This window comes from Solanum verrucosum, unplaced genomic scaffold (assembly GCF_900185275.1).
Source record: "Solanum verrucosum unplaced genomic scaffold, falcon-dt-bn FXZP01000034.1, whole genome shotgun sequence".
In the NCBI taxonomy this organism is placed as follows: domain Eukaryota; kingdom Viridiplantae; phylum Streptophyta; class Magnoliopsida; order Solanales; family Solanaceae; genus Solanum; species Solanum verrucosum.
The window spans coordinates 134368-159736 of NW_026019959.1; the positions used below are offsets into that span (position 1 = coordinate 134368).

General features: G+C 36.8%; 3 protein-coding genes across 4 annotated transcripts; 2 read left to right on the top strand and 1 right to left on the bottom strand.

The window, feature by feature from the left end:
- Positions 1-114: 114 nt before the first annotated feature.
- On the top strand, positions 115-7537 carry LOC125814868 (peptidyl-prolyl cis-trans isomerase FKBP42). Of its 2 annotated transcripts, none has more exons than XM_049494319.1 (8): positions 115-300; positions 487-596; positions 1739-1921; positions 2695-2784; positions 5841-6025; positions 6110-6232; positions 6331-6483; positions 6920-7537. In XM_049494319.1, the coding sequence occupies exons 2-8, from the start codon at positions 551-553 to the stop codon at positions 7244-7246; spliced, it is 1107 nt and encodes a 368-aa protein (XP_049350276.1). In that variant the 5' UTR covers positions 115-300; positions 487-550; the 3' UTR covers positions 7247-7537. The 2 variants fall into 2 exon arrangements, with proteins under 2 accessions (XP_049350276.1, XP_049350275.1); XM_049494318.1 differs by having other exon boundaries at positions 492-596.
- A 4004-nt stretch (positions 7538-11541) lies between these two features.
- LOC125814885 (protein OBERON 4) lies at positions 11542-17144 on the top strand. Its single transcript, XM_049494338.1, has 3 exons — positions 11542-11789; positions 12246-15200; positions 16340-17144. The coding sequence occupies exons 2-3, from the start codon at positions 12269-12271 to the stop codon at positions 16909-16911; spliced, it is 3504 nt and encodes a 1167-aa protein (XP_049350295.1). The 5' UTR covers positions 11542-11789; positions 12246-12268; the 3' UTR covers positions 16912-17144.
- Positions 17145-17996: 852 nt separating this feature from the next.
- Positions 17997-24605, bottom strand: LOC125814871 (DNA topoisomerase 2). The gene is made up of 19 exons (XM_049494322.1): positions 24033-24605; positions 23160-23434; positions 22987-23068; positions 22622-22892; positions 22311-22510; positions 22015-22224; positions 21812-21925; positions 21605-21715; positions 21366-21530; positions 20928-21269; positions 20701-20834; positions 20250-20607; positions 19975-20161; positions 19846-19895; positions 19340-19762; positions 19075-19252; positions 18926-18990; positions 18704-18812; positions 17997-18613 (listed from the first exon to the last, which is right to left on the bottom strand). Exons 1-19 carry the CDS (start codon positions 24585-24587, stop codon positions 17997-17999), a joined length of 4446 nt encoding a protein of 1481 aa, XP_049350279.1. The 5' UTR covers positions 24588-24605.
- Positions 24606-25369: the final 764 nt, after the last annotated feature.

The window sequence follows — 25369 nt, forward strand, 5'->3', positions numbered from 1 at the left end:
TAAAAAAAAAGTCAGATTAAAATATTTTAAGATCATGAAATTTCGAAAAAAATAAACTATACGGAATTGAACCAAAATATGGAACTGAAAAAATAAAGAAAATAAAGAGAGATTTAATTTTGTTTGGTCAAACTCCTTCACTGGCATATAGTGCTAATATATAAGCCGTTTCGCTATCGATCTCGAATCTTCTTCGATAATTTCAAAGCCATTTTCAGATAAACCCACCTCAATTTTCTTGGGATTTTGACACTACATGCGCTGAGAAATACTCCCAATTGTCAAGAAGATTAGTACTTGGTAATACTTCTACTTATTGTCGCTCTTCTTGCGAAATCCTAGTTGATTAATACTTGTAAATTGTTGGATTTCTGAGCTAAACTACTTCAATTGTGATTTTTTCTTTGTGGGTTTTGATAAAGATTTGATTTTTTTTGTTTCTTTCGAGTCCCAGTTTAGTTTTCATAATACAATCGTTATTTGAAGTGAAGGGCACTTGGGTTTCTGCTGCTATTCTGGGGTTTTAGAAAATTGAGCTAGATTTCGAATAATGGCTGAAGTAGAAGAGGAGCAGCAGCTGCAGAATTCATCAGTTGGTAATGCGTTAACCTATGGCTTTCTTCTGCTACTCAGCTAAATAATACTATCATTTATGGATTATTAGCTCTTAATTCAGATGATTGTGATCTAATTCTGATTCCTTGAATAGCTAATCTTATGGTATGATTGGTCTTTGAAAATTTCCCCTGGTTATTATTCACCTTTGCCCCTTTAATTGGATGATGGTTGTTTAATATGATTTTGGAATATGAAGTAAATTTCAAAGTTTGATTCACTGAAATGGTAATGCTGGGTTGACTTCAGTTGTAGAGTTACGTGTTCTAGAATTTTCTAGTATTTTAGAGACATTCATGTTGTTCTTGAGAGAGCAATTTCCAGCTACTTCTTAGACTATGATCTTAAATCTCTTAAAACTTGGAGGAAATTTGGTTAGTGATGAAGTTACTAGTACTTTGCCATATTTGAGAACTTTTTTCTCCTTTTGAATGTTTCAATGCAAATGGAAGCAATTTTCTATGAAGATCAACTGATTTCACCATCAGTATTGTAATTTATGTTGTCACCATTAGTTCCTCCTGCGCTTTTTTTTTGTTATTTTGCAAGTGCACTTAACTAGTGACTAGCCCTATGTCATGCAGTTAAGGATTGGGATCATGGATTATGGAGGAATTTAATTTTAGGGTTGAAAGTGATGGTTGCTTATCAGCAGAAGTTGGTCGCCTTATTGAAAATGTGCCTTTTCTTTTTGTGTTAATGTTTAACTGCAAAGAGTAGTGGTAGGGACAGTCTCAGTATGAGGTTAGTCTTCTAGGATCAACTTGCTTCAAAGTGACCATTAATTATTTATAATTTCAGGAATGATCCTATCAGTGATTATGTACTAGGCTTATCTAATGAATTGAGTCTTCCAAGAAAGGTTTCTAATGTATCTGCTAATTGAGGTTCTAGATTCATATCTATGTAATTACGGTCTTTGTTGGCTGTTGGGCAATATCAGTCAGCCACAGACCCCCGTTACAGGATCTAATCCTCCACGAAAAGTAAGAAATTCCGCATATTTTTGACCAATTCTAAGTGAAGGCTATTCTTTTGGGTGAAATTAGACCTAAAGTCTTAAACTACTTCTTCATACTTGTTTCTGAAGAAGGTTTGCTTACTGAAATTAAATTATATGCAGACCAGGGTGGTACTGATGAAATCATCACTGAAGGCGCTTCAGTTGTTCGTGGAGAACTTCCACAGGATGATGCTGGGCCGCCAAAAGTTGATTCAGAAGTGGAAGTCCTCCATGAAAAAGTAACCAAGCAAATTATTAAAGAAGGTCATGGTCAGAAGCCATCAAAATACGCAACATGCTTCGGTAAGTCAAAGCTAAGATTGTTGTTGTTTGGTTGTTTTTTCCCCTTCCTGCCCTATACCATCTTCTGGTTTCAGAAAAAACTGAACTCATACTATATTTTGATTGGTTGGAGTATCTATTTTAAGCTGCCCCTGTTTCGATAAATTGTTATTGTTTTTGTAATTTTAACAATCTCACTTATTATATCGAGAAGGATTCTATTTGTCACCTTGGTTCAGATATATCTATTTGATTTAATTGTTTGGAGAACATCTTCTCTGTTAAAGTACATGTATCTTGTTTTCCTAAATAGTGCTCTTCAAATGTCAGTTGTTGCATTCATCTTTTATACATGTTTAGGAAATATAATGCCTGCTTCTTCTTCTTTTTTCTTTTTAAATCTTTGTGGGTTCTTTGAATCAATTAGCTCATGCATATGTTTTTCTTCTTTGGGTTGGTGCTTCTTTGGCCCAGCTAAACATTATACTTTTAATGGTGACCAACATTAACCATTGTTTTTTTTGATAAAGGTAACATTTTATAAACAGAGAGATGCACCAATAGCGTATTTCAGTAGTAATTACATCAAGAGTAAAGAATAATAACCAAAATAAACTACTACCTACATTATCCATTATATGCCACACAGATACATTGCAGTCTATCACTGCAATCACTAGTTAAATTTGCAGTTTCTTTGTTGTACTTCTTGTAAAATCATTCAAATTTCGGTGAGGTAGAGTCTGTCTTTCTTCCCTTTCAAGTGCACTAAATGACTAGAATTATCTTTATAGTGCATTACAGGGCATGGGCTGAAAGCACCCAGCACAAGTTTGAAGATACATGGCGTGAACAACAACCTCTTGAGCTGGTTATAGGAAAAGGTATATAACCAATTTACCATTTTGCAGGACATTCAGCATATCACTTTTGATCATTTTATCCTCAGTTTTTGCGATAGTAAATTAGCACTTGATGGTTATAGAGCAGGGGCGGAGGCAGCATATAACCCCTCGGCGAAAAATATTACTATTTATACATGGTTAAAATTATTTTTTAGGTATGTATAATAAATGTCGAACCCCCTTCCACTAGTTCGTGTGTTTACTTCTCAGATTTTGAACCCCCTTATTAAAATTTCTGGCTCCGCCACTGTTATAGAGTATTAAGTTTTGTGATAGCTTGCTTCTGTATGTGTGTTTTTCCATTCGTGGAAACAAAGCAAGTGTCATTAAATGCTTGTAACTTTAAAGAAATTACAATAGAGTTTTGAGGAAGTTTTTTTTCCAAGTTCCATTGGATTTCTGAATTTAATTAGAGGGTGTTTGGGTAAAGCTTATAAGTTGGTCAAACTGGCTTCTGGCTTATAAGCACCCTTTTGCCTTCTCTATGCATTTGATAAACACCCAAAGTACTTTCAGCTTATTAGCACTTCTAGTTTGACCCATTTTTTTTTATACCTGGTGCTTTATTGTCATCAATTGCAAATAGGGCATTTTCACTTCATCTTTGGTGACTGCAGACACATTTCCCTTTGTTGTTGCTGAGTGATCCTGGCCCCTTGTTTCATGATAGTCATATCAATACTAGGAAGTCTGTCAACAACTGAAAATTTTAGCATCTCCTCCTCTATGTCAGTCTACTTCTGCAAAATATTACCATTGTCATCCTTAAGCATAGCTATAGTATTGGAGCTAGCCTTTGCCTTCATACAGTTGAAAACATATTTATAGTTGCCATCTCCAGTTAATTTCCCATGTTCTTTGGGGTTCTGTCTCAAAATTCTTTCCTGAATAGTCAGCCATTTAGTCATTTCTATTTGAGCTTCTCTTTCCCTTTCTAGTAATTTAGTAGTAGCATTCATAGTAATTAGAGTTTGAATATCCTTTAAGTTTCCTTCTAGATTCCTCCACTCTTCTGTCCACACTTTCCAAACCATCATGTTTCAGTTGCTTAGGATTTCCTTACATAGTTTCAATTTGTTGGAAACTTGGAACATATAGCTACCCTGCGTGTTCTGGATCCAACAGTGAGTTACAATATGCATAAAATGGGCATCATTAGCAAGTACATTCAAGAATCTGTTTGTCCATATAAAAAATCTTCCAGGTGATTTTATGTCAGCTAGAGCAAGAGTCTATAAGCTACTGAAAATCTCTGGTCTCAATATCTGCAACAGGTTACCCTCCAATTCTATCCTCAAGCAGTAGGAAGTCTTGAAATCACTCATGGTTCTTGGACAAACCTGTCCATGGTGTTTGCCTCTCCACACTACATGTACTTCCATAAACCACTGTTATTGCACTTTGAAAGTTTGTGTGTGTGTCAGTAACATAGCAATGAATATACTGACTGCAGGTCTCCAGGATATGGCAAAGACATCAGTTTAAACCAAAAAAAAGACATCAGTTGGTTTCCACAATACCCAAATTCTACCATTTGCTGCATATGAATAGTTGTTAGCATAGTTCCATCCCTTAGCAACTCTATTCAAGCTAGAAATAAGCTTATTCTCTGTGACTTTTGTCTCCGACAAGCCAGCTAAACAAATTTTGTGTTTCCTTAGATAATTCCCCATTTCCCCTTGTTTAAAGGGCCTATTCAGCCCCCTCACATTCCAGATAAGTCAATTCATGAATCAACAATTGGACTTCCTCCCTTAGGAGGCTTCCAATCGAAAGTGTGCCTCCCTTCTCCCTAGTCAGTGGTTTAAACCTGTACAAAGCTTGCATCACACTAGTATTCTGGGCTTATACAGGGCTTTGCCAGATCAACTCTGAGTAAGACATACTGCCCATTCTTCCAATTGATGGTGATGAACCGCTAGCCTGTCCCTGTTTAGGTGTTGTGCCATACACTTCAGAAAGCTTAAGAGAAGATCAAATGAGCTATTGCTCATAGGTGCTTTAGCCGTCTGTGTAGATATCATAGGTGTGTCACTAGTTGTATCCATCATAGGTGGAGGTAGCTTTATTGTTTCTGCTTGACCAGCTGGAGCAGGGTACTTGCTTTGCCAATGCTGAATCAGTTTCTTACCTCTCTGAGCACCTTTATCACGCACTGCTTACTTCTGAGTGACCTGATCAGTTTTAGGAGGGTGAGCACTGCCCCTCCCAGTGTCTCCTCTACAAACATGTCCAAAATACATTTTCTACAAAACACAGGTTTTCAATCATATTCTGCCTTCTGGGAGAATAGTTTGCTTGAGAGTTCAATAATGTCAATCTCTGATGGAAGCTCCTGAATGACATCCATATCAACAAGAACTCAAGATAAGAAATCCTACTCTGTTTCTTAGTGCATTCATCAGCAAACATAGGCTCCACCAAACAACTAGCAATTCTGCTCGAAGTAATTGGTCCCCAACTATTCAGAAGTAGGTTAGGAAATCTAACCCATAGAGGAATTGTTCTGGGAAATTCCTGCTAAAAATCAAAATGAGGAGTCCACATTTTCAGAATCAGAGGCACACTATTCATTGTGTATGGGCCTGAGTATAGAACTTCATCTCTAACCTGACTACAATTGAATTTCACTACAAGAAAGCCCCTCATCATGAAAATATAAGTCAAGGCAGGCCACATAATTCCAAATTCTAGTTATATAGTTTCTCATATAATTGTAATTTGGAGTATCCCCATAGTATAGTGAATAAGTGCATTCCTCTATTTGTCTGTTCCTAAATCTCATCTTTCTCCAATGAACTTCTAGCTTACCATTTACAATCACCGGAAGGAAAAAAGATAAGGGCATACCATTAGTTGCAATTCGATTTTCAGCATCTTTTTGTCATACACATCAACTTTATGATTAGTTTCAACATTTCTATCCAAACACATAACTGCTAATTTATAAAATCAGTTTTAGCGCTTAATATTTATTAGCTATTTACAATTAGGTAATACAAAATAAGATGTATTGTTTTGTTGTATTCTTGCAGAGAAAAAAGAAATGACTGGCCTAGCTATTGGCGTTAACAACATGAAATCCGGTGAGCGTGCTTTATTTCATGTTGGCTGGGAACTAGCCTATGGAAAAGAAGGAAGCTTCTCTTTCCCTAATGTCCCACCTACAGCTGATGTATTGTATGAGGTTGAGTTGATTGGCTTCGATGAGACAGGAGAAGTGAGTTATTTGTTTCATAACTAATTTCTGGTTTGTACTTACTAAAGGTGCTGGTACTCATAATTTTCTAAGCAATATATTTAGGGAAAAACACAAGGAGACATGACAGTAGAGGAGAGAATTGGGACAGCAGATAGAAGAAAGATGGATGGAAATGCTTTATTTAAGGAAGAGAAACTGGAGGAGGCTATGCAACAGTATGAAATGGTCTCACCACTGCTTATAATTGATTAGGTCATATTTTCTACTACCCATATAAGTTTCATGTATCCTCATAGTACATGTATTCTATTTGTGTTCCTTAGGCCATTGCATATATGGGAGATGACTTCATGTTTCAGCTGTTTGGTAAGTTCCGGGACATGGCTTTAGCTGTAAAGAATCCCTGCCATCTGAACATGGCAGCCTGCCTGCTGAAGCTCCAGCGATATGATGAAGCCATTGCACAATGTAGCATTGTAAGCATACAGTTCTTCAAAGTTTAGATACCTATTGCTTTCTCCCATTTTTGTAGATAATTTTTGTCCTTATTTTTTTCTCTTTCTGTGGCTTACTATCTTTTTGTTACCTCATGGATTCTCGGGAAAAAGTAATCTGCATGGCCTTACTTTCCCTAGTAGAAGAGAGGTCTATAAGTTTATAATTCTTGCTAAAGACCTTGCCCCGTTAGTTTGCTATGACCTAATTATTTGTTCTGGCATTATTTTTACCGTTGAGGATACAGTTGTCCAATTTTTTTCAGGACCAAGTGCATCCATGCCAGTTGCTGGGTGACTGAATTATGAAATTTATTTGCTTTATCTTCTTTCAGTGCTCTTAAACTCATTGTTCGGAGAAAAAAATTACTAGTGTTCAAGTTAGTAATGTTGAGCTTGATTCGCTGATGATCATTAGGTCCTAGCAGAAGAAGAGAACAATGTAAAAGCGTTGTTTAGGCGTGGAAAGGCTAGGTCTATACTTGGTCAGACTGATGCAGCTCGCGAGGACTTCCTTAAAGCACGTAAGCTTGCCCCACAAGATAAAGCCATTACAAGGCAATTGAATTTGATTGCAGAACACGAGAAGGCCGTCTATAAAAAACAAAAGGAACTTTACAAGGGACTATTTGGACCAAGACCAGAGCCTAAACCAAAGTCAAGAAACTGGCTGATTGTCATTTGGCAATGGTTATTGTCACTCTTTCATATGCTTTTCAGGCGTAAGACGCGCAAGGATGACTAACTGAATATGGAGAGATGTTATTGTTGATCCCAATCTGAGAAACTACTTCCCACCATTTTACTCTAGCAACAGAACTCTGGTGCTCTAGAAGCTTTTTCATTGACCTTTGTGTTAGAAAAAAAAAACTGACCAAAGAAATAGTGAAGAAATTTAATGTTTTGATTATGTAATTTTATTAGTAAGATAACACCTTGCTAATTATTTCCTCATTCTGATTTCAAATATTTGCTCATGATACATGTATTCTGGATATTGCAATTTCTCTTGGTTTAGAAGTTAAAGTTTTCCCCTACTAGCTACAGCTGACACAATGAGGGCAAAGAGTGTATGCATAGTAAAGTTTGAAAGGGAGCCTCAGAGCAATGATAAAGTTGTCTCCCTCTAAGCTACAGGTTAGGGTTCGAGATGTAGACGCATCACTAGTAAGCTATTTACATCACACCTCTTGGATGTGATCCCTCCCTGGATTTGAAAGGTTGTTACAAGAGTGATTGATAAAATTGAAAGTCAAGATTTATTGAGTGAAATTAATATTTCACTTGAAACCCAAATGAAAGACGAATATTTCACATGACGTTCAAATATATTGAAGTTTCAAACTTGTTTTGAAAAATAATTCTAAGTCTCTCAAACTTGTTTTGAAAAATAATTTTAAGTTTCTCCAACTTGTTTTGAAAAATAATTATTCTTGAGTCGACTATTTATCGAAAATCGTAAATAAACAAAATTAGTTTTTGTATTGCCATTGAACGGAAAGAAATCAATTTTATTCAAAGTCTACCTTGAACGCTGTGCTGGAAATCTGGGGTTGAATGGTTTATTAAAATAAGAAAATTCAAGAATAAAAAATAAAATTTTAAAAAAGAAAATTAAAAGTCAAAAAGTCATATGCTCTGATTTATCTGATTGGACCACCTACCAACTGAAGCGGAGCTGGAAATAGGAGTTTGGAGTTCTAAAAGCGGAGCTGGAAATAGGAGTATTAAATTTTAGGATAATAGAGAAAAATATTGCAAAACACGCTTCCTTTAGAGGGAAAAAAAGAGAGAAAGGTTTGAAAGACATTTTCACCCGTCCCTTTTTTATCATTGAGCTGTCAATCAATTTTGTTATCATTGAGCTGTCAATCAATTTTGTTAGGGGGTTTACAAGTCACTAATTTTCCGTAGACCTTTTATTTGTATTAGAAAATTAAATAAATATTTATTTAATTTTCTATTACGAATATAAAGTTTACCAAAAAATTAGTAAGTTCATCCGAACCCACGAAGCCCCACCTCTGTCAAATTCACCAAGTTGGACCAATTTTTTTAATTTTAAACAAGTAGAACCTACATGTTTAATTGTTTATAATATTTTCACACTATTAATCCTTAAACTTATTAAAGTCTCTTTTTTCAGTATGTGCCAAAAAGATATCTCCAATCGTCTTTAGCCGTTTATTCTCACTGAAACATTTTAGTTTCTGTGGAAATAAATGAGGTATTTGAGTATTGACAAGTAAAACAAAAATTGGTACTATATATATATATTTTATTTTTTTAAAACTATAGCTTACTTTTAAATATATACTATACCCTGTAAAAATATTAAGACCATATGGGTGATTTGTACAATAGGAAACACACTTGAAAAAAATGAGAAAATATGTTTCACCAATTTTGTCAATTGGGCATAATTTATACTTTATTTATCCCGTTAAATTGCTGACAAGTCTGAAATGGTTAAATGTGTACTTAAAATCAACAAGTTTTTTTTTTTTTTTTTTAGAAAAAAAGGAGAAATATTAAACATAATTAATTTCGGTATCAAAACATTGGGTTTTAATTATTTGTTAGCTTCCGGCTATTTTTCAATTACAATTATAAATTAATAAAAAAATCTTAAATTCTAGTAAAAAGAACTTAATAATTTGTTTCAATTAATTTAACCGATTTTTTTTAAAAAAATCATTGATAAGCCAACTAATAACGAATTGAGAAAGTAAGATAAACAAAAAGATAAATGAAATGAAATAAAATAGAAAACGTAAATCACTAAATGATATGATGTAGTGATAAAACTACTTCTTTTTTAGTCAGATGTTTCAGATTTGAGTTTTGGGCATAGAAAAATCTTTGATATGGAGCGTTTCCCCCCAAATAAACTCTACTTAGCACAAATTCAAAATAGTCGAGCTCCAATATGAATACTGAATATCGAATAATTTTATTAATTTTAAAATAAAGACAGGTTTAATTCAAAGTGTAGTTTAGAGGGTGAGGTGGAAAGTTAAGAGTGGTGCACTTTAACTTTCAAACATAGTTGACTATGCTTCATTATTTTAACATGCGCCGTACGCGCAATGCACCACTCTTGTTTCAATTCGTCCAATATTTTATTTATAGCACTCAACTTATATATTTTACACTTTTAGTCCCTCATGTTATTACATTTACAACCATATACATTTAGTTTATTTAAAAAGTACCATTGTGATATTTTTATTAGTGATTTGATAAAATTGAATACACCTCTACGTTATGGACTATAATATTGAAGTGTTCTAAAATCTCTTTATTTTAATAAATCGATTTTCATTGTGATAGTTCGAATCCCCATTATTAATGAAATTAAAATGATCAATGCTATTTATTTTCGCAATAAATATAATCAAGGCGAAAATAAAGTTATTGATCTGTTTTCACGTATTCCGATGTATACCACATGTATACAACCCATTTTCAAACTTTTCGGGACCTATAATCAATTTTCAGCCCTTCGTACAGCTGTTTCGATGACCTGTCATTCGGTGTATTATGATATTTATTACGCAAATTCTAAGGAAGTGACATGATGAGAGTGAACCAAATCAGTAGGGAATTGGTCATAAGATTTCACATGTCGTTAAAAAGTATTCAACTACCACATGACGATGTCCAACATTCACAATGTAGTCATACGGGAAAATTTGTGGGACAACCTCCTTGGTTCATAAGAATTATTATATTGTTTTAAAGGAGAAATTATTAGTAATCTCAACTAAGCTTCCATAAATGTTAAAATTGTTAGTTTTAAAAGGTATGAACGTAAAATGAAGAGTTATGGCTTTTATAAAGAGTTGTGACTTTTATGAAAACTTAAGACTTTTCTGAAGAGTTGCTTTTCTCAAGAATTATGACATTGTTGAAAAGTTGCGACTTTTCTGTAAGGTTGCGACTTTTACGAAAGGTTACGAGTTTTGACTTTTCCAAAGGATTGTGACATTTCTGATAAGGCACGATAAATACTTGTTCAGACTACCCTTTGTTGTCTATAAATAAAGGGTTTCCTCTTATTTTTCAACAACCAATTTTTTGAACTTCAGAATTTCTTCTTTTCCACAAATTTATTGTCATTGAGTGGTTCGCTGACACCGTGATTTTAGGTACCCGATACACCGGTGAGTAAGATCATTTTATCTTGGAAAGATATATTCCATTAGCCTCGAGTACTTGAGGGAAATAATTTCCTTAAGGAAATACTATGAATTCAATAAGCTCAGTTTTCTTCCTTGAGATTTTTCTTTTCAGGGTCTTTCTGATTTTGAAAAATATTCTTTAAACTTTGTTGTTTTTTACCAAGTTCTTCAAAGTTATTATTCTAAATATTTTTTAATACAAATTAATAACAAAATGTCATCCTTTAATGAATCAAAAGGAATCTTTGTCTCACTTCTCATTGTTCCAATTAGATGCACAAGTCACAACCACAACAAAAAACCAAACGAATTCAAAAAAATTTAATTGTCCCTAACTTCATTAGTCGTTATTAAAACAACAAAAAAAAAAGATAATTTTAGACAAGCAAAATAGTACAAGTATATTGCTTAAATGAGATTATATATTAGTACTATATGCTACATTTACGTTGTTCCCTTAGAAGAAAACACACGTGTGCATACAAACTATTAAATTACTTTCACATTAATCATCTCAAGTTTCAACTGAGTTGCAGTAAACGTTAAAACAACATCCTTTAATGACTAGAAAAAATCTTTGTGTCGTGTCACTTCTCGCTCTTCCACGTGCAAGTCATAACCATAAAAGAAAAATCTAATGAACTCAGAAATGTTAACCTAACGAACTCGAAAATGTTAACTATCTCTAACTCCGTTAGTCGTTAAAAACAAAATAAAAAAGAAAGAAGGTATATTTTAGACAAACAACATTGTATAGGGTGATGAATGTGACAATTACCTCAAATACAAGGGTGGATTGTACAAACTTTGTACCTTTTTAATATATCCCCTTGACCGATGCGTTCTACGCACTTTGCGTATTCAAGTCTCCTTCTCTTTCCTTTAACACAATTCACACCCCACCATAAAAGAAAGCATACATAGACCTACCCAAGTAAGCTAGCAGTTAAAACTCCGTTGACTAATAGCAAATTTCTCTCTCTTTCTAGGTGTGGAAGAGAAAACTCCCAAAATGGTCTAAATCTTTGAAGAAAAGGGTTCATTTTTCTCTTCGGAAAATCTTCGCCGGCTGACATTTTGGAGCTGTTCCGGTGGACTATTGTGGTAATATGAACATCTTCTCAAATGGGGTTTTGAATCTGAGCTGTGTTGATGTATAAAGTTGTAATCTTGAAAAACCCCAATTTGGGTTCTTGGTGTGAATTGTAAAAGATTGGGTTTTTATATAGTTTGTGGGTTTGTTGTGATTTAGGTTTCTTTACTTTGTGATCTTTTTTTTGTTTGTGGAATTAGTATAGTTCTGTTGGAGATCTGTGTTTGATGATGGTGATAAAGAGTTTTTTTTTTCCTGAAGATGAAAGTTTTTTGGTTGGGTTGTTTAAGCTTGAGTTTTTTTTTAAAATTTTTACTGAAGATTTGTTCCTTTTGTTTGCTGTTGCTTTTGTACCCTTGGTAAAATCAGGTTTTGAAGGGTTTTTGTATGTTTGGTTTGATGCATTTAGAAGAGATGAATGAATTCTGGTTTTGATTGAAGTTGAATGAAACCTTTTTGACTTGTAGGAAATTGGCTTTGTGAGCTGACAATGAAGAGATTGAGGTCTAGTGATGATCTTGAATCATGTGGGGAGAAAGGTGTGTTGAAAGATTGGGCTAGAAGGGAGGAAGATCCGAGTTTGCATCGTTCATCTTCCAACAGGAGCTTTTATTACAAGTCTGAGAGTGGGAGAAAGGGATTATCTTCTTCGTCGTCTAGATATGATAGGTTTGAGGATGACCGTGAGAGTCTGAGACCGATAAAGAAGAGATCAGATTATGATGTGGACAACTATGATAGGCGGAAGAGTTACAATCGATACAGTCATAGTAATGATAAAGGGGTTCTAAGCTCTTCTCCAAGGGGTGGATATGGTGCTGAAAGGATTCATAGGTCAGAGAGTTTTTCTGGACCAAGGAGGGAAGTCCCAAAGGGGTTCAGATCAGAGAGGGATAGGTCCAGGCGAGAGGGGAGTGTGTCTTCATGGCGCAGGTTTGGTGGCGTGAAAGATAGTGATGAAGGTGCGAGGAGCGGTGGGGATTCAGCAAGAGGAAGTAGAGTAGAATCAGAAGATATTGACAAGGTAAAGTCACCCCCAGGATGGCGAGATGCAAAATCACCTGCTTGGTCAAAGGACTCTGGTAGTGAGCAATCAAGGAGTGTTGAAGTTAAGAAAAGTGAAGGCTTGCCAATGGAGAATGGTGGACATAGCAGTGAAATGGAAGAGGGGGAACTGGAGCCTGATCATCCATCTTCTGCCACTGAGCCTGCTGCTGAAGATGAAGCTTCTGGTGAGGTGAACCGCTCACAGATAGAGCATGAGAGTGAGCGTCAAGTTGATAGTAAGAGACAAGATGATGGGGTTAATTCTTTGTATGACCAGAAGGTTGAGCTCAGTAAAGTAAGTATTACTGCTGAGCAGTCGGAAGAAACACAGTCAGATAATGTCCAAGACATTTTCAAGGACGGTGATGGTTTGTCTGATCACGGCACTTCAATGGGGCACAGTGGAATGGGAAATGGAACTGAGACTCTGATAGATCATGTTGGTGAAAAGAATGGGTCCACTAGGAAAAGCAATGGTTCTAGGGAAGAAGAAAAGAATGTAGATGCTGAGAAGTTACCACCTAAAAAGAGGGAACAAGGGGAGGAGAAAAACAGAGATGCTAAATCTAAGATAAATTGTATTGAGATCCATGAATTAAATAGGGAGCTTGTTGGGGAAGGTGGACCACCAGACTCTGTTTCTTCTGTTGCACATGAAGATGTATCACTAATTGTCAAGGACAAGGGAAAACGTCTCGCTGTTTCGCCTGATAATATCACTGCCCCTCCTGCAGATGATTTGATGATGGATAACGAGCCAAGAGGCATTGTTCCTTGTGGAAACTCTGATATGGAAGGACCAAGTACGAGGGGCCTTGAGTTGTTCTTGTCTGGTCCTGTCAAAAAAGCTGAGAAAGCAGACAAATTTAGTAATTGCATGACCAAAGATGAAAAGTTTGGTCTGGAACCACTTGAGCTTTCTCTTAGCTTGCCAAATGTCCTGTTGCCTATTGGTGCACAGAATGAAGTCCAACCTCCTGGTTCTCCTAGTCAAGGAAGGAGTTTCCAATCCTTTGCCAGCTCATTTCGCACAAATTCTGATGGCTTTACCATGTCTATGTCCTTTTCAGGGTCACAACACTTCACTCATAATCCTAGCTGCTCAATGACACATAATTCAGTTGATTATGAGCAATCTGTTAAAAGTCGCCCCCTCTTTCAAGGTGTCGATTGGCAAGCTCTCGCTTCAAATGAGCAGAAGAATAATGACATCCCAAATTGTCAAGGCATGTTATCAAATGGAACTGGTCTGTATCAGCAGTCTCAAGCATCTCAAGGAAATTCTAGTGGTCAAGCTGTAGCAAAACATCTCAGAGCTGCAGAGGAAAGCTCTAGATTACCTGCAGGGCTGGACAGGCAACTAAGTACTGGTAAAGCATCTCGTCATCCAAATGGAGCTAGATCTCCTACACAGAGTGTTGGGTCTCATGAAACTGGGTCAGAATACAATAAAGATAAGAAACAATTAACTAAAGCAAAAGATAGTAGCTTTTATAGGTTCGGTGGTTCTGATGGCAAAGAGCTCCAACTGCCTGTTGGGCCTGACTTCATCGAATCAGTAATCACAATCATGGTTTCTGAACCAATACATGTGACTGCCAGGAGGTTTAATGAGATCTCTGGGCAACAGTTGCTTTGTGTGAAAGAGGCACTCTGCGACATCATCACAAATCCTGGCAAACATTGGCAGCTTAGTACTCTGCAAAAGGCACTGCAGAAGAGGTCTGACATCACTTTGGATACACTACTGAAATCCCACAGGAGTCAACTAGAGTTGTTGGTGGCTCTGAAAACTGGTCTCCAAGAATTTCTTCGGCCAAGTTATGATGTTTCTACATCTGACTTGGCGGACATATTTCTGAATTTAAGATGTAGAAATCTCACTTGTCGATCTCCGTTGCCGGTGGATGAATGTGAGTGCAAAGTATGCTCACAGAAGAATGGTTTCTGCAGTGCTTGCATGTGTCTTGTGTGTTCCAAGTTTGACATGGCATCTAATACGTGTAGCTGGGTTGGATGTGATGTATGTCTGCATTGGTGTCACGCTGATTGTGGGCTACGTGAATCTTACATCAGGAATGGACGTAGTGCTTCTGGTGCAAAGGGTTGTGTAGAGATGCAATTTCATTGCGTTGCCTGTAACCATCCATCTGAAATGTTCGGCTTTGTAAAAGAGGTTTTCCAAAACTTTGCAAAGGAATGGACGGCAGAAGCATTTTCCAAGGAGCTTGAATATGTGAAAAGAATTTTTTGTGCCAGCGAGGACATCAGAGGGAAACGCTTGCATGACATTGCTAATTATATGCTGTCAAAATTGGCAATTAAGGCTGACCTTCAAGAAGTTCAAAGTCAAATGATGCATTTCTTCCTGACAGGTGAGCTCTTGACAGTCTATCAGGTTTTGTTGATATTCCTTCTTTACTTAACAAATTATCTTTTTCTTATGTTGTATTGTTGATATTGAGTTGATGATGGATTCTCAGCTGGTAACTTTGTTGTTGAAGTCTTAAAGCTTATATTATGTTTCAAGTACTACATATCTTCCCATGATAGGATATAAATTGGTAAACTTGCAAGTTTTTGTTTGGAGCCCTTGATATTGATATGCATGGGAACCACATACTTGTGAGTTGTGACCAGTACATGGTGGCTTATTTACTGTCCCATTTGTCTGAAATCCGACATGCCCTATTGGTATTGATGCCTGGCGGGCATAATGAACTTTAGTGTCAAAGTGGCAATTGATCTGGAGTTGTGAGATGCTATTTTTGTACATTCATTAGAGGCAGAAAGGATTTCCATAATTTTCTGAACAATCAGTGGGCCAAAACAAAAGAAATGGATAAAATGTATTGAAAGAAGAATATGATTGTGTCAGACTGCCTTCTAAGCCCTCTAATCCCCCTCTTTTTCTTTCCTATCTTTAACCCACCTCCTTCCTCCCTTAATCATCTTCTGTCTTATCCTGCTTGACCATCTCTCTTGGCCTCACACGATTAAGTCCCCTGGCACCCCAGAAGAGGAAAAAAAAGAGGTAAATTGAACCAAACCCTTGTAATGAGCTCCATTTACGCATTCCTCGTTGCTAATTGGAAAATAAGGATTATAATGTACACCTTTGTAGTTGAGTTGAGGTCATAAGTTGGAGATTGCAAAATTCAAATGAGGTTATATGTTATGCCGTGGAACTTGTCAGTTACAACTTACAAACTTGTTCGATGTAAGTTGAAACTTCTGGTTTATGTGGAACTTTAATCCTAATTTTATAGAATCTGATTAAATGGAATACCATGTCCGGAAATGTACCCATGTCTTTACTTACTAAGGAATAGAAATTGCGATCGTCTCATTTCTTGCGATGAAAAATGCTGAAATTACTGGTATGGCTTGTTTCACTTGTTTCCTCTCTTAACCATGGACACCCTTGGGTCTGTTGAGTTCTGTCAGTCCCAAGTCCTAATGTTAATGCTCAATTCGACATGGATGTTCACTTCATTTTAACTTGTGAATGCAGAGCCTGATTCAGTCAAATCTGACAATGCTCCAATTATTCAAGGAAAGGAGTTGTCAACAAAGAACCATGAAGGGAACAATGGTATTGCTCGGCCCAGCCAGGGAGCAATGTGGCTAAAATCAGTTAGTTCTGAGAAGGCTCCTCAAGTGGAAAAGCCTACAGGTTTGCCTTCAAGTTTTGATAGCCTCCGGAATGAAAAGCAGGCAATGAACTTGAGTTTTCAGCCAAGTATGGAAAAGGGACCAGTATTTGATGAACTAGAGAGCATTGTTAGAATCAAGCAGGCAGAAGCTAAAATGTTCCAAGCGCGAGCGGATGAAGCTAGGAGAGAGGCTGATGCTCTGAAACGCATTGGTGTAACTAAGAGTGAGAGAATTGAAGAAGAATATGTAACTCGAATCACAAAGTTGCGATTGGCTGAAGCTGAGGATATGCGGAAACAAAAGTTGCAAGAGCTGCAGTCTTTAGAAAGAGCTTATCAGGACTACTTCAATATGAAGATGAGAATGGAAAATAACATCAAAGATCTCTTGTTGAAAATGGAAGCTACTCGAAGGAATCTCAGTTTGTGATTAATTAGTAGCACCTTGTTTAGGACAACCTTGTTTTTTTTTTCTTAAGCAGCATTTGCAAGGTTTGAAACACCTCAAGTATATTAACTTGTAGGTGTTCTTTAGTCTAGTATTCCTTGTATCCTGCTAACCAGATTCTGTACAGAGACCACCTTATGTCTTTATGTTACAGATGAACTCCAGTTATGCACAAGATGTGAAAACCAGGAAAATAGAGATTCAGTACTTGATCATCCAGATGAGTTATTTTCCAACTTCAGCAATGTGCCTTTTTTTTTTTTTTTTGGTAATGCTGTGTCATCCATTGTGGTGGGATGCATATTGATAATTGTTTGGGCCACATCCTGGCCCTGGGAAATATTTACATAATTGTTTGTTATCCTAGCATAACGAGTTCCTAGAATGTCTGCTTCCATCTCCTTTTGCACAAAATGATTGGATTATCAAAAACTGCATTCTTAATCTCCCTTCGTTGGCCATTACATCCGTCACTCTATTCTGCTCTCTGAACACATGGGTCAACCTTGGAGCTACCAGCTTCTGCATTAAGTACCTGCACTCAACAATCTGATTATTATATAGCTAGTGGTCATGTGCTATCATACGTATGACATCAGTTGAGTCGGTATTGATTTCAAGGGGAGTTAGCTTATGCTCTACTGCAATGAGGAGGCCTCTTCACTGTGCTCATATGGGATTAGTGAGACGGGTGTGCTCCATGAACCCAGTACCTAATGTGCAATGTGCTTGTGTTGCAACACCCATTTAGTTCCTGGATTGTGTATATTCTAGGGATTTCTAACTACCACTAGATTGTTCTGTGGACCAGGTAGAACGTGCTACCGGGTGATTGATTCTTAACCATCAAACTTAAGTAGAAGAGGAAAAAGAAATTACTACTACAACACTTATTGATTTGTTAGCTGAAAGGGATTTTTTGATTTGTTAGCAGCAATCAAGTTTACAAGAAACCAACAAGCTTATTGGTTAAAAGGCCTAGAAATTCAACACATCAGTAACTAAAACAAAGATTTTACGGAACACTTCAAAAATTTTGAAATGAGCAACAGCAGCTAACATCCTCTCTACTCCGAATCTCCATCAGAATCAGTATCAGAAAGTTCAATATCATCGTTATCCTCTTCAGAATCAGAATCACTGATAACATATGTCGTCTTCTTCGTTCGATTTGCCCTTTGTGGTCTAGCTTTTGGAGCGACAACAACTTCACTGACTTCCTCCTCCTCTAGACTGCCCAAGGAAGGAATAGGAGGACTTACTTCACTTTCATGTGAAGTACTACTACTACTTGTGGTCCTTCCCATAACAGCTCCACTTTTTTTGTTAAATGGAGATTCCCTCATTTTCCTCACTTTTCGATCAGGTGAGACACCAGCATCCTCTGCAGGCTTCAGAACTTGAGTTATGAGTCTCTGACCAACACTTTGTGATTGCTTATTAGCTGGTGCTCTCTTCTTAGGGGGGGGTTTAGGTGCTGCTGCTGCCTTTGCAGCTGCTGGTTTCCTCCCACCTTTCTTTTTCCCTCCCACAGCTACTTCTGGCGCAAACTCATTATCATCACTAATTTCAATCTCATCCTCACCTTCAGAAACATCTGGAGTGGATGGCAGAGCCTTCTTTTGTGCAGCAGCCCTTTTAGCAGGTGCTTTCGTCTGAGCTTTTGGCGCTTCAGACTCCGTGACTGCAGGGAATGGTCATTAGTTCTAGAGGACAAAATATAATCGTGAAAATAGTCTACCTCCCATAATATATTACGGCACATTTCACTTACCTTCTGATCGATCTGGAGAAGAGTTAAGGTTGTAAGCTGCAAGTCTATCTTTCAACGCTAGCACTTCATCCTCTTCTTCTTCATCTTCTACAACTACAGGTTTTGCCTGCTGCTGATAATAGGTATTGAAATTTAATGTATCAGCAGATGACTACGATAATAAAGAAAAGAATATCCTTGTTGAAACAGAATGTCGGAAGAAAATCTAATTTGAATCCACACCTTTGCAGGAGCTTTCTTTGAACCTCCTCCTCTGCCTTTTGGCTTCGCAACCTCAGTAACATTGGCTAGAGAAAAGATAAGAAAACCCAATTCAGTACATCAATAATCCATTAAGAGTACAGCAAAAGCCATGAAAATTAGATACTGACCTGTTTCCGCCATAGAACCAACCGACACATCCATTGGTTCAGCAGTAGACTCTACTACAGCAGCCTTCTTAGTAATTTTTCGGGGTTTAGGCTTAGGTGCTTTTCCAGCTGCATTCATCACCTTCTTCTTTAGCTTCTCTCTAGCTTCCTCAGTTTGGATATCAATTTTATCTTGTTCCTGAAGTATATAAGCAAAAGCGTTTATTAAGATGAGTAAGGAAAGGCAAACTAAAAAGTTGGATAGAAGGAACTTTCAGTGGCATACATCAAGCTGTTTGTCAAGGACATCAAGATCTTTCATCCATAAATCCTTTGGAGTTGCATTTCTCATATCTTCAACTTCAGCATTCAGTTTATCCCTGTCAGCACACAGTTCTTGAACCTTCTCAAGAGTCAATGTTCCTATTGCCATCGACAGCAAGTAGTCATAATCACTTGCCCTAACTCCTTTATTTGACTCCTCTGGACTCTCTTCGCTATCTTCTGCATCATCAGTTGAGTCTGCAACAACAGCTTCAACTGGCTTTTTCTTGGGGAAAGGAGTAAATCCTTTGTTTTTCAATTCAAGCAAGAGATCAGCTCTCTTCCTGTTGTTCACAATGATTTCGCCTTTCACAACTCCAAGGATGAATCTCACCTTGTTCTCAATTCTCAGCAACTCCAATTCGAGAATCTCCAATAGAGTTTTCTGCATAAGTTACAAGTATACGGTCAATGACCAGCATTCAGGAGGAAGAAATGTATTTCAGTTCGGTTATTTCATAGACTTGCCTTTCTTTTCTCATAATACTCGAGTCGTACATGGTAGAACTCCTCAAGAACTGCAATAAAAGAGTTTAAATGGTAAACGGCAACATCTATTTTCCACTAATCTAATGTAATTTTGTGTGAATTACGTACTCTCTTCTGGGGCATCATATTTCTTGATTTTCCCCTTGGAGTCGAAAAGGTGCATATTGCTGGTACTTATTGTAGTCGTCAGCTTAAATTTTTTCAGCAAACCCTCTTGCTGGGCCAATAGCAGATTCTCCTCAGACATGATCACTTCAAAACATACAGAGTTCTCATCACCATACGCTTTGACTTCCTGCAAGAAGAAGCTCCTTATTTCTTGTCTACATTGAAGTACTTTCCCAAAGAAAAATAATTAATCAGTGATAACTCAATGAACGTACCTTTATGAAAGAATCCTTGGACTTGTCAGTTGAGACTGTCATGGATTCCAAAAACTGCTTATAGTCCTCTGTCCACCTCCGAACTGGCAACTCAGAAATCCTAAGAGTCGTTTCGCTTAACTCTTCTATAATACCAGTGACAGTGTACGTTGCTCCAGTTTCTTTTGTTGCTGTTTTCTCTATTGTCCCTTTGAAACCTTTATACCATGGATCCATTGGCTCCATTAGCTCATCATTCAGTAAACGCCTTACATTAGCAACAAGGTCCCTTGGATTATAATTAGGAACGTATGAACTCCAACCTGTTCCTATACCTTCACTTCCATTCACAAGTACCATTGGAATGATAGGTACATACCTAAGTGAAAAGGAAATCAACCGTTCAGCTATTTGCAATAGATTGATTTTTCTTCACTAGATATGAAATAATTGTCTGTTACATTATACTTACCAAGTAGGTTCAATAGACTGCCCATCTTCATTCAAGTAATCAAGAACGGTATCATCATCCTTAGGAAACAGAAATCTTGCGATTGGTGAAAGCCTAGTGTAAATGTACCTAGAACTTGCATGATCTTTGCCTCCCTGCAATTGAAGGTTTTCGGTAGATGAGTAAGTGAAAAGAAAAAGGATTGTGTGATATAAAAGTAAGTTCCAAATAATGAAATTGTCTCTCACCATATTTCGAGTGCCAAATTGACCATTTGGTTGCAATAGATTTACATTATTGCTGCCAACATAGTCTTGTGCCATGCCAATTATGGTGCTGCTAAGACTCTGCTCACCATGATGATATGCTGAGTGCTCAGAGACATAACCAGAAAATTGGGAAACTTTTGCTTCCTTAACAAAATTCCTCTTAAATGCACAGAACAGAATCTTCCTTTGACCCGGTTTCAAACCATCAAGCATTGAAGGAATAGACCTTTGAAGGTCAGCCATTGAAAACAGAATAAGCTCTTTGTTAACAAATTCAGTGTATGAGATGTACTTTTCTTTCTGGTCTAGATGGGTACCGGGCTGCAAAGTACAAGAAAAATAGAGATTAAGAGTCAAATCGTGAAATTTTGGATGGATCACAAACAATACTAGGATAAAAATATAATTGTTTCCAACCTCAAATTGTCTAAGCCAATTCTTCCTTGCTTCTATCTTCTTCTTACTGAAAGCAAGTTCTATTGATTCCCCATCTTGGTTATCTGCCCAGATAAAATCTTTCCTGTGTTTCTGAAGATCTTGGAAGTACTCTTTTCCTTCCTTTGAAGTACTTGTTCCCAACCCCTATCAAGGCATTAAAGAGAACAATTAGCAGAAAGCCACATCTGATGGTTTCATGAAATGTTTGATAGACAAACCTTATAGTACTTGATAGACCAACCACTTGAAGTAGCACCCAAACTCCTTCTCCATGCCTCATACTCAGGCATGGTATAAAATGCCAGTATCCTCCCACTTTTATGAGTAGCCTGCAAAAGAACAATGTTCAGACTATTGTACTTGCTGAAATCTTTTGGACCTGATTGATGTATTTTGTCTGTTTAAAGAAAAGGTATAAATTTCACCTTCACAATTGGTGTGATAAACTCCACTAAGAAAGATGGAACTTTCAGCAAGGACGGCCAAAAAGTGTGGATGAAATTAATTAAGAGACCCTTGATGTGTGAACCATCATGATCCTGCACAAGTACAAAAATATAGTTCAATCAAGTGAATAGAAAAACCACAAACCATTCAACATATGCAAATATTGCCGAAGAATGGGCACCTGATCAGTCATAATCATTAAATGACCATATCTGAGTGATTTGACACTCTCATATTCTTTGCCTGTCTGAAGTCCAAGAATCTTCTTGATAGATTCAATTTCTTTATTTTCTGAAACCTGTTTATGACTTGCTTCCCTTACATTTAGCAGCTTACCCCTCAAAGGGAACACACCATAGTGATCTCTCCCAACAACAGATATTCCAGCCATCTGTGAAACAGCTCAGTTCCCTTAGAAACATATCAAAGGTGGTATTGAACATAATGAGGTTAAAGAAAGTCAAAAAGATAGCATACAGCTAGAGCCTTGGCTGAGTCTCCTTCAGTCAAAATCAATGTGCATTTATCAGAATTCCTCCCTCCTGCATCATTAGCATCTTCTAGCTTTTCCACCTTGACCTTATCAGATTTTTTTCCATCAGTCTTCTTAAGGTCTTTGCTATTTTTAAAGTCTGCCCAGGAGAGAAGAGAGTCGACAATGCCAATATTCTTCTCAACTGCAGTAATATCAGAATATTAATAATCAAAACCACATACTTCATATAACAAATAGCATAATTGGTCTTCGCAAGCATCAAAGGAACAAATCTGTAGTTGAACTAACATACCTTTCTTCAGAAAATCTGGTTGAAGTTCACATTTCGAACCGAAACTGCTCTGACGCAGGGTCAAGGTTTCTTTAGTTTGTGAATCAAACGCAGGATTGTCAATGAGAGCATTAACAAACATCCATAAATGGTTCTTCACTGCGTGGGCTTTGATGTTAGCATTTTTGTTCTTCCTGTTCACTACACCCATTATGTGGTTTGCTATTTGGTTGGCCACATAATCAACGTGAGTTCCACCCTTAATAGTCGCAATGCTGTTCACAAAACTGACCTGCCCAAATCATCATGCTAGACCATGTTAGTTTAAGAGCTAAATATTTCATAGATTACCACAATAGTTGTCTCAAACAGCTTGTCATCAGTACCTGTTGAAATTGTCCTTCACTCAGACTTACACATATCTCCCACCTTAATACTCCGTTTGCGTCATTAACTTTTAGGAACTCCCTGCAAAATTAGTGAATGTTAGCATACATTTCAAAGTAAAAAACTTGAGAAAGAAGTACAGATTAGAAAATAGATTTTTTTGACAATATACCTTTTCACATCATTAGAATCTAAGAAAAGCTTGCAATACTCTTCAAATGATTTGACGGGAATGCGCTGTTCATTGAGTTTCACCTTCACAGTCTTTCCAAGGCATCCACCCAAGTCAATTACTCTCTTTCTCATTAGTGCAACTACATCTGCTTCGAGCTCTTCCATGTTAAACTTTGCCAGGTCTGGCTTAAATGAAACTTTTGTCCAATTCTCACTTGCTTTGCATTTTGTTATAATTGGTTCACCCTTCTTTCCCATGTTGTTCGAGAAAACCTTCATTGACAGAACACAGAATTCAATTGTTTAGTAACAGCACTCAACCGACAATCAGCTACAAGAAACAGAATTTCCCTTGAAGGTACTGGCAACTTCCAGAAAGATCCATTAATTTAGTGCATCCTCATTAGCAAAGGATAGAAAAGCTTAATCAAAAATCCCAAATTTGCAGTACCTAACTAAGAAGATCTTCAGCCAGCTCTAAGGATTACAAGTACAGATGTAAATTCTATCATCCTACTCTAATATTCGTCAGTACTAATTTAAGATCTCCGTCAGAAAAATATGCACACAGCACCCTGCTTCTAATTAAGTGTTTCGCGTACCAGAAACTAAAATCTCACAATCAAGTACAGCTGTGAATTCTATCATCCTACTCTAACATTCGTCAGTACTTATTTAAGATCTCTGTCATTAACAATATGCACACAACATACTGCTTCTAATTAAGTGTTTTGCGTATCAGAAACTAAAATCTCACAATGATTAAAGATTTAACACGGTATCCTTCAACATTTTCCACAATATTACGAAATAAAAACAAACATTTCAAAACTACTGAAAAGAAATCGCAAAAAAAAAAAGTGAGAAATACCTGCTTATACTTCTTCTGCCGCTTTCCATCAGCAGTTTCAATGACAAATTCAGTAGAAAAGATATTCGTAAGCTTAGCACCATATCCATTCCTTCCACCAGTGGTTTTCTTCTCAGCATCATCATAGTTACTACTAGTCAACAAATGCCCAAAAATCAATTCCGGCACATACACACCTTCCTCCTGATGGATCTCGACAGGAATACCATCACCGTTGTTATAAACACTAACTAAATTCTGTTCAGGATCTATCACCACTTCCAACGCGTCCATTTTAGGATCTCTCTGTTTGTTATCAGCTGCATTGACTAAAATCTCGTCGAAGATCTTGTACAGACCAGGCACGTAAGTGACTGGGCGATGAACCATGGCGTCATTCTCCCATACCCAAAGAGTTTGAGTGTGTTTTTCAACAGATCCGATGTAAGTATCGGGACGGAGAAGGATGTGTTCAAGCTGGGTCTTCTTCTGGTAGGTTTGTTCAATGGTTTTTCCGTTTGCATTTGAAATGTTGGCGTTGCTACTTGATTGTAACGGGAGCTTTTTGGTTGCCATTGTTCCAGCGGTGGCGGAGGAGGAAGAAGCGGAGGAGGAGAGACACAGAGATGGTGTCTTTTAGAGGAATTTGAAGAATGGGAATAATGTTAGCAATGGAGGTTAGGGTTTATAGTACCAAAATAGGCGCTTTAACGGTAAAGTTAGGAGATTTTGAAATTTGAAATTTGAATTTCTTAATTGGAGGGCTGAGATGCATTTTCGATATCTGACGGTCGTGAACTGTTGGTCACAAAACGAAAATTACTACTACTATATACCAATTTATGTAATACATTTCAAATTTTGAGATTTAAATATGTTTATTTTTAATCCTAAATTTTCTATATATCTTTATAACATTTTGAATTGTCAATTATTGTGACTTATAATACTTTTTACATAGTTTATAAATATATAAATTTCAGTTTAAAAAATTTAAAGATTTCGTGAAAAAATTCTCGATCACACTGAAATTGTTTGATTTTCAAAAAATGAAATGTGTCTCTATAAATTGAGACAGAGGGAGTATTATTTTCTTTTGTGAGTTCTACTTCTTTTTCAAAAGCTTTTAAAATAGAATTTGGAAATTTTCAAAAGAAATTTACTACGTACTTTTTTCGCAAAATGTCTTTGTATGTATATTCCTATTTAGTTCTCTTTATTTTGGAAGTCAATTTTATCCAGGATTGCAAATCTCAAATTTGACTACGAAGAGCAAATTTCATATTCTCTACTCCTAAATTAGCCTAATTAGATTCATTTTTTAAAATATATTTTTTGACTTTCCAGAGTTTTTTTTT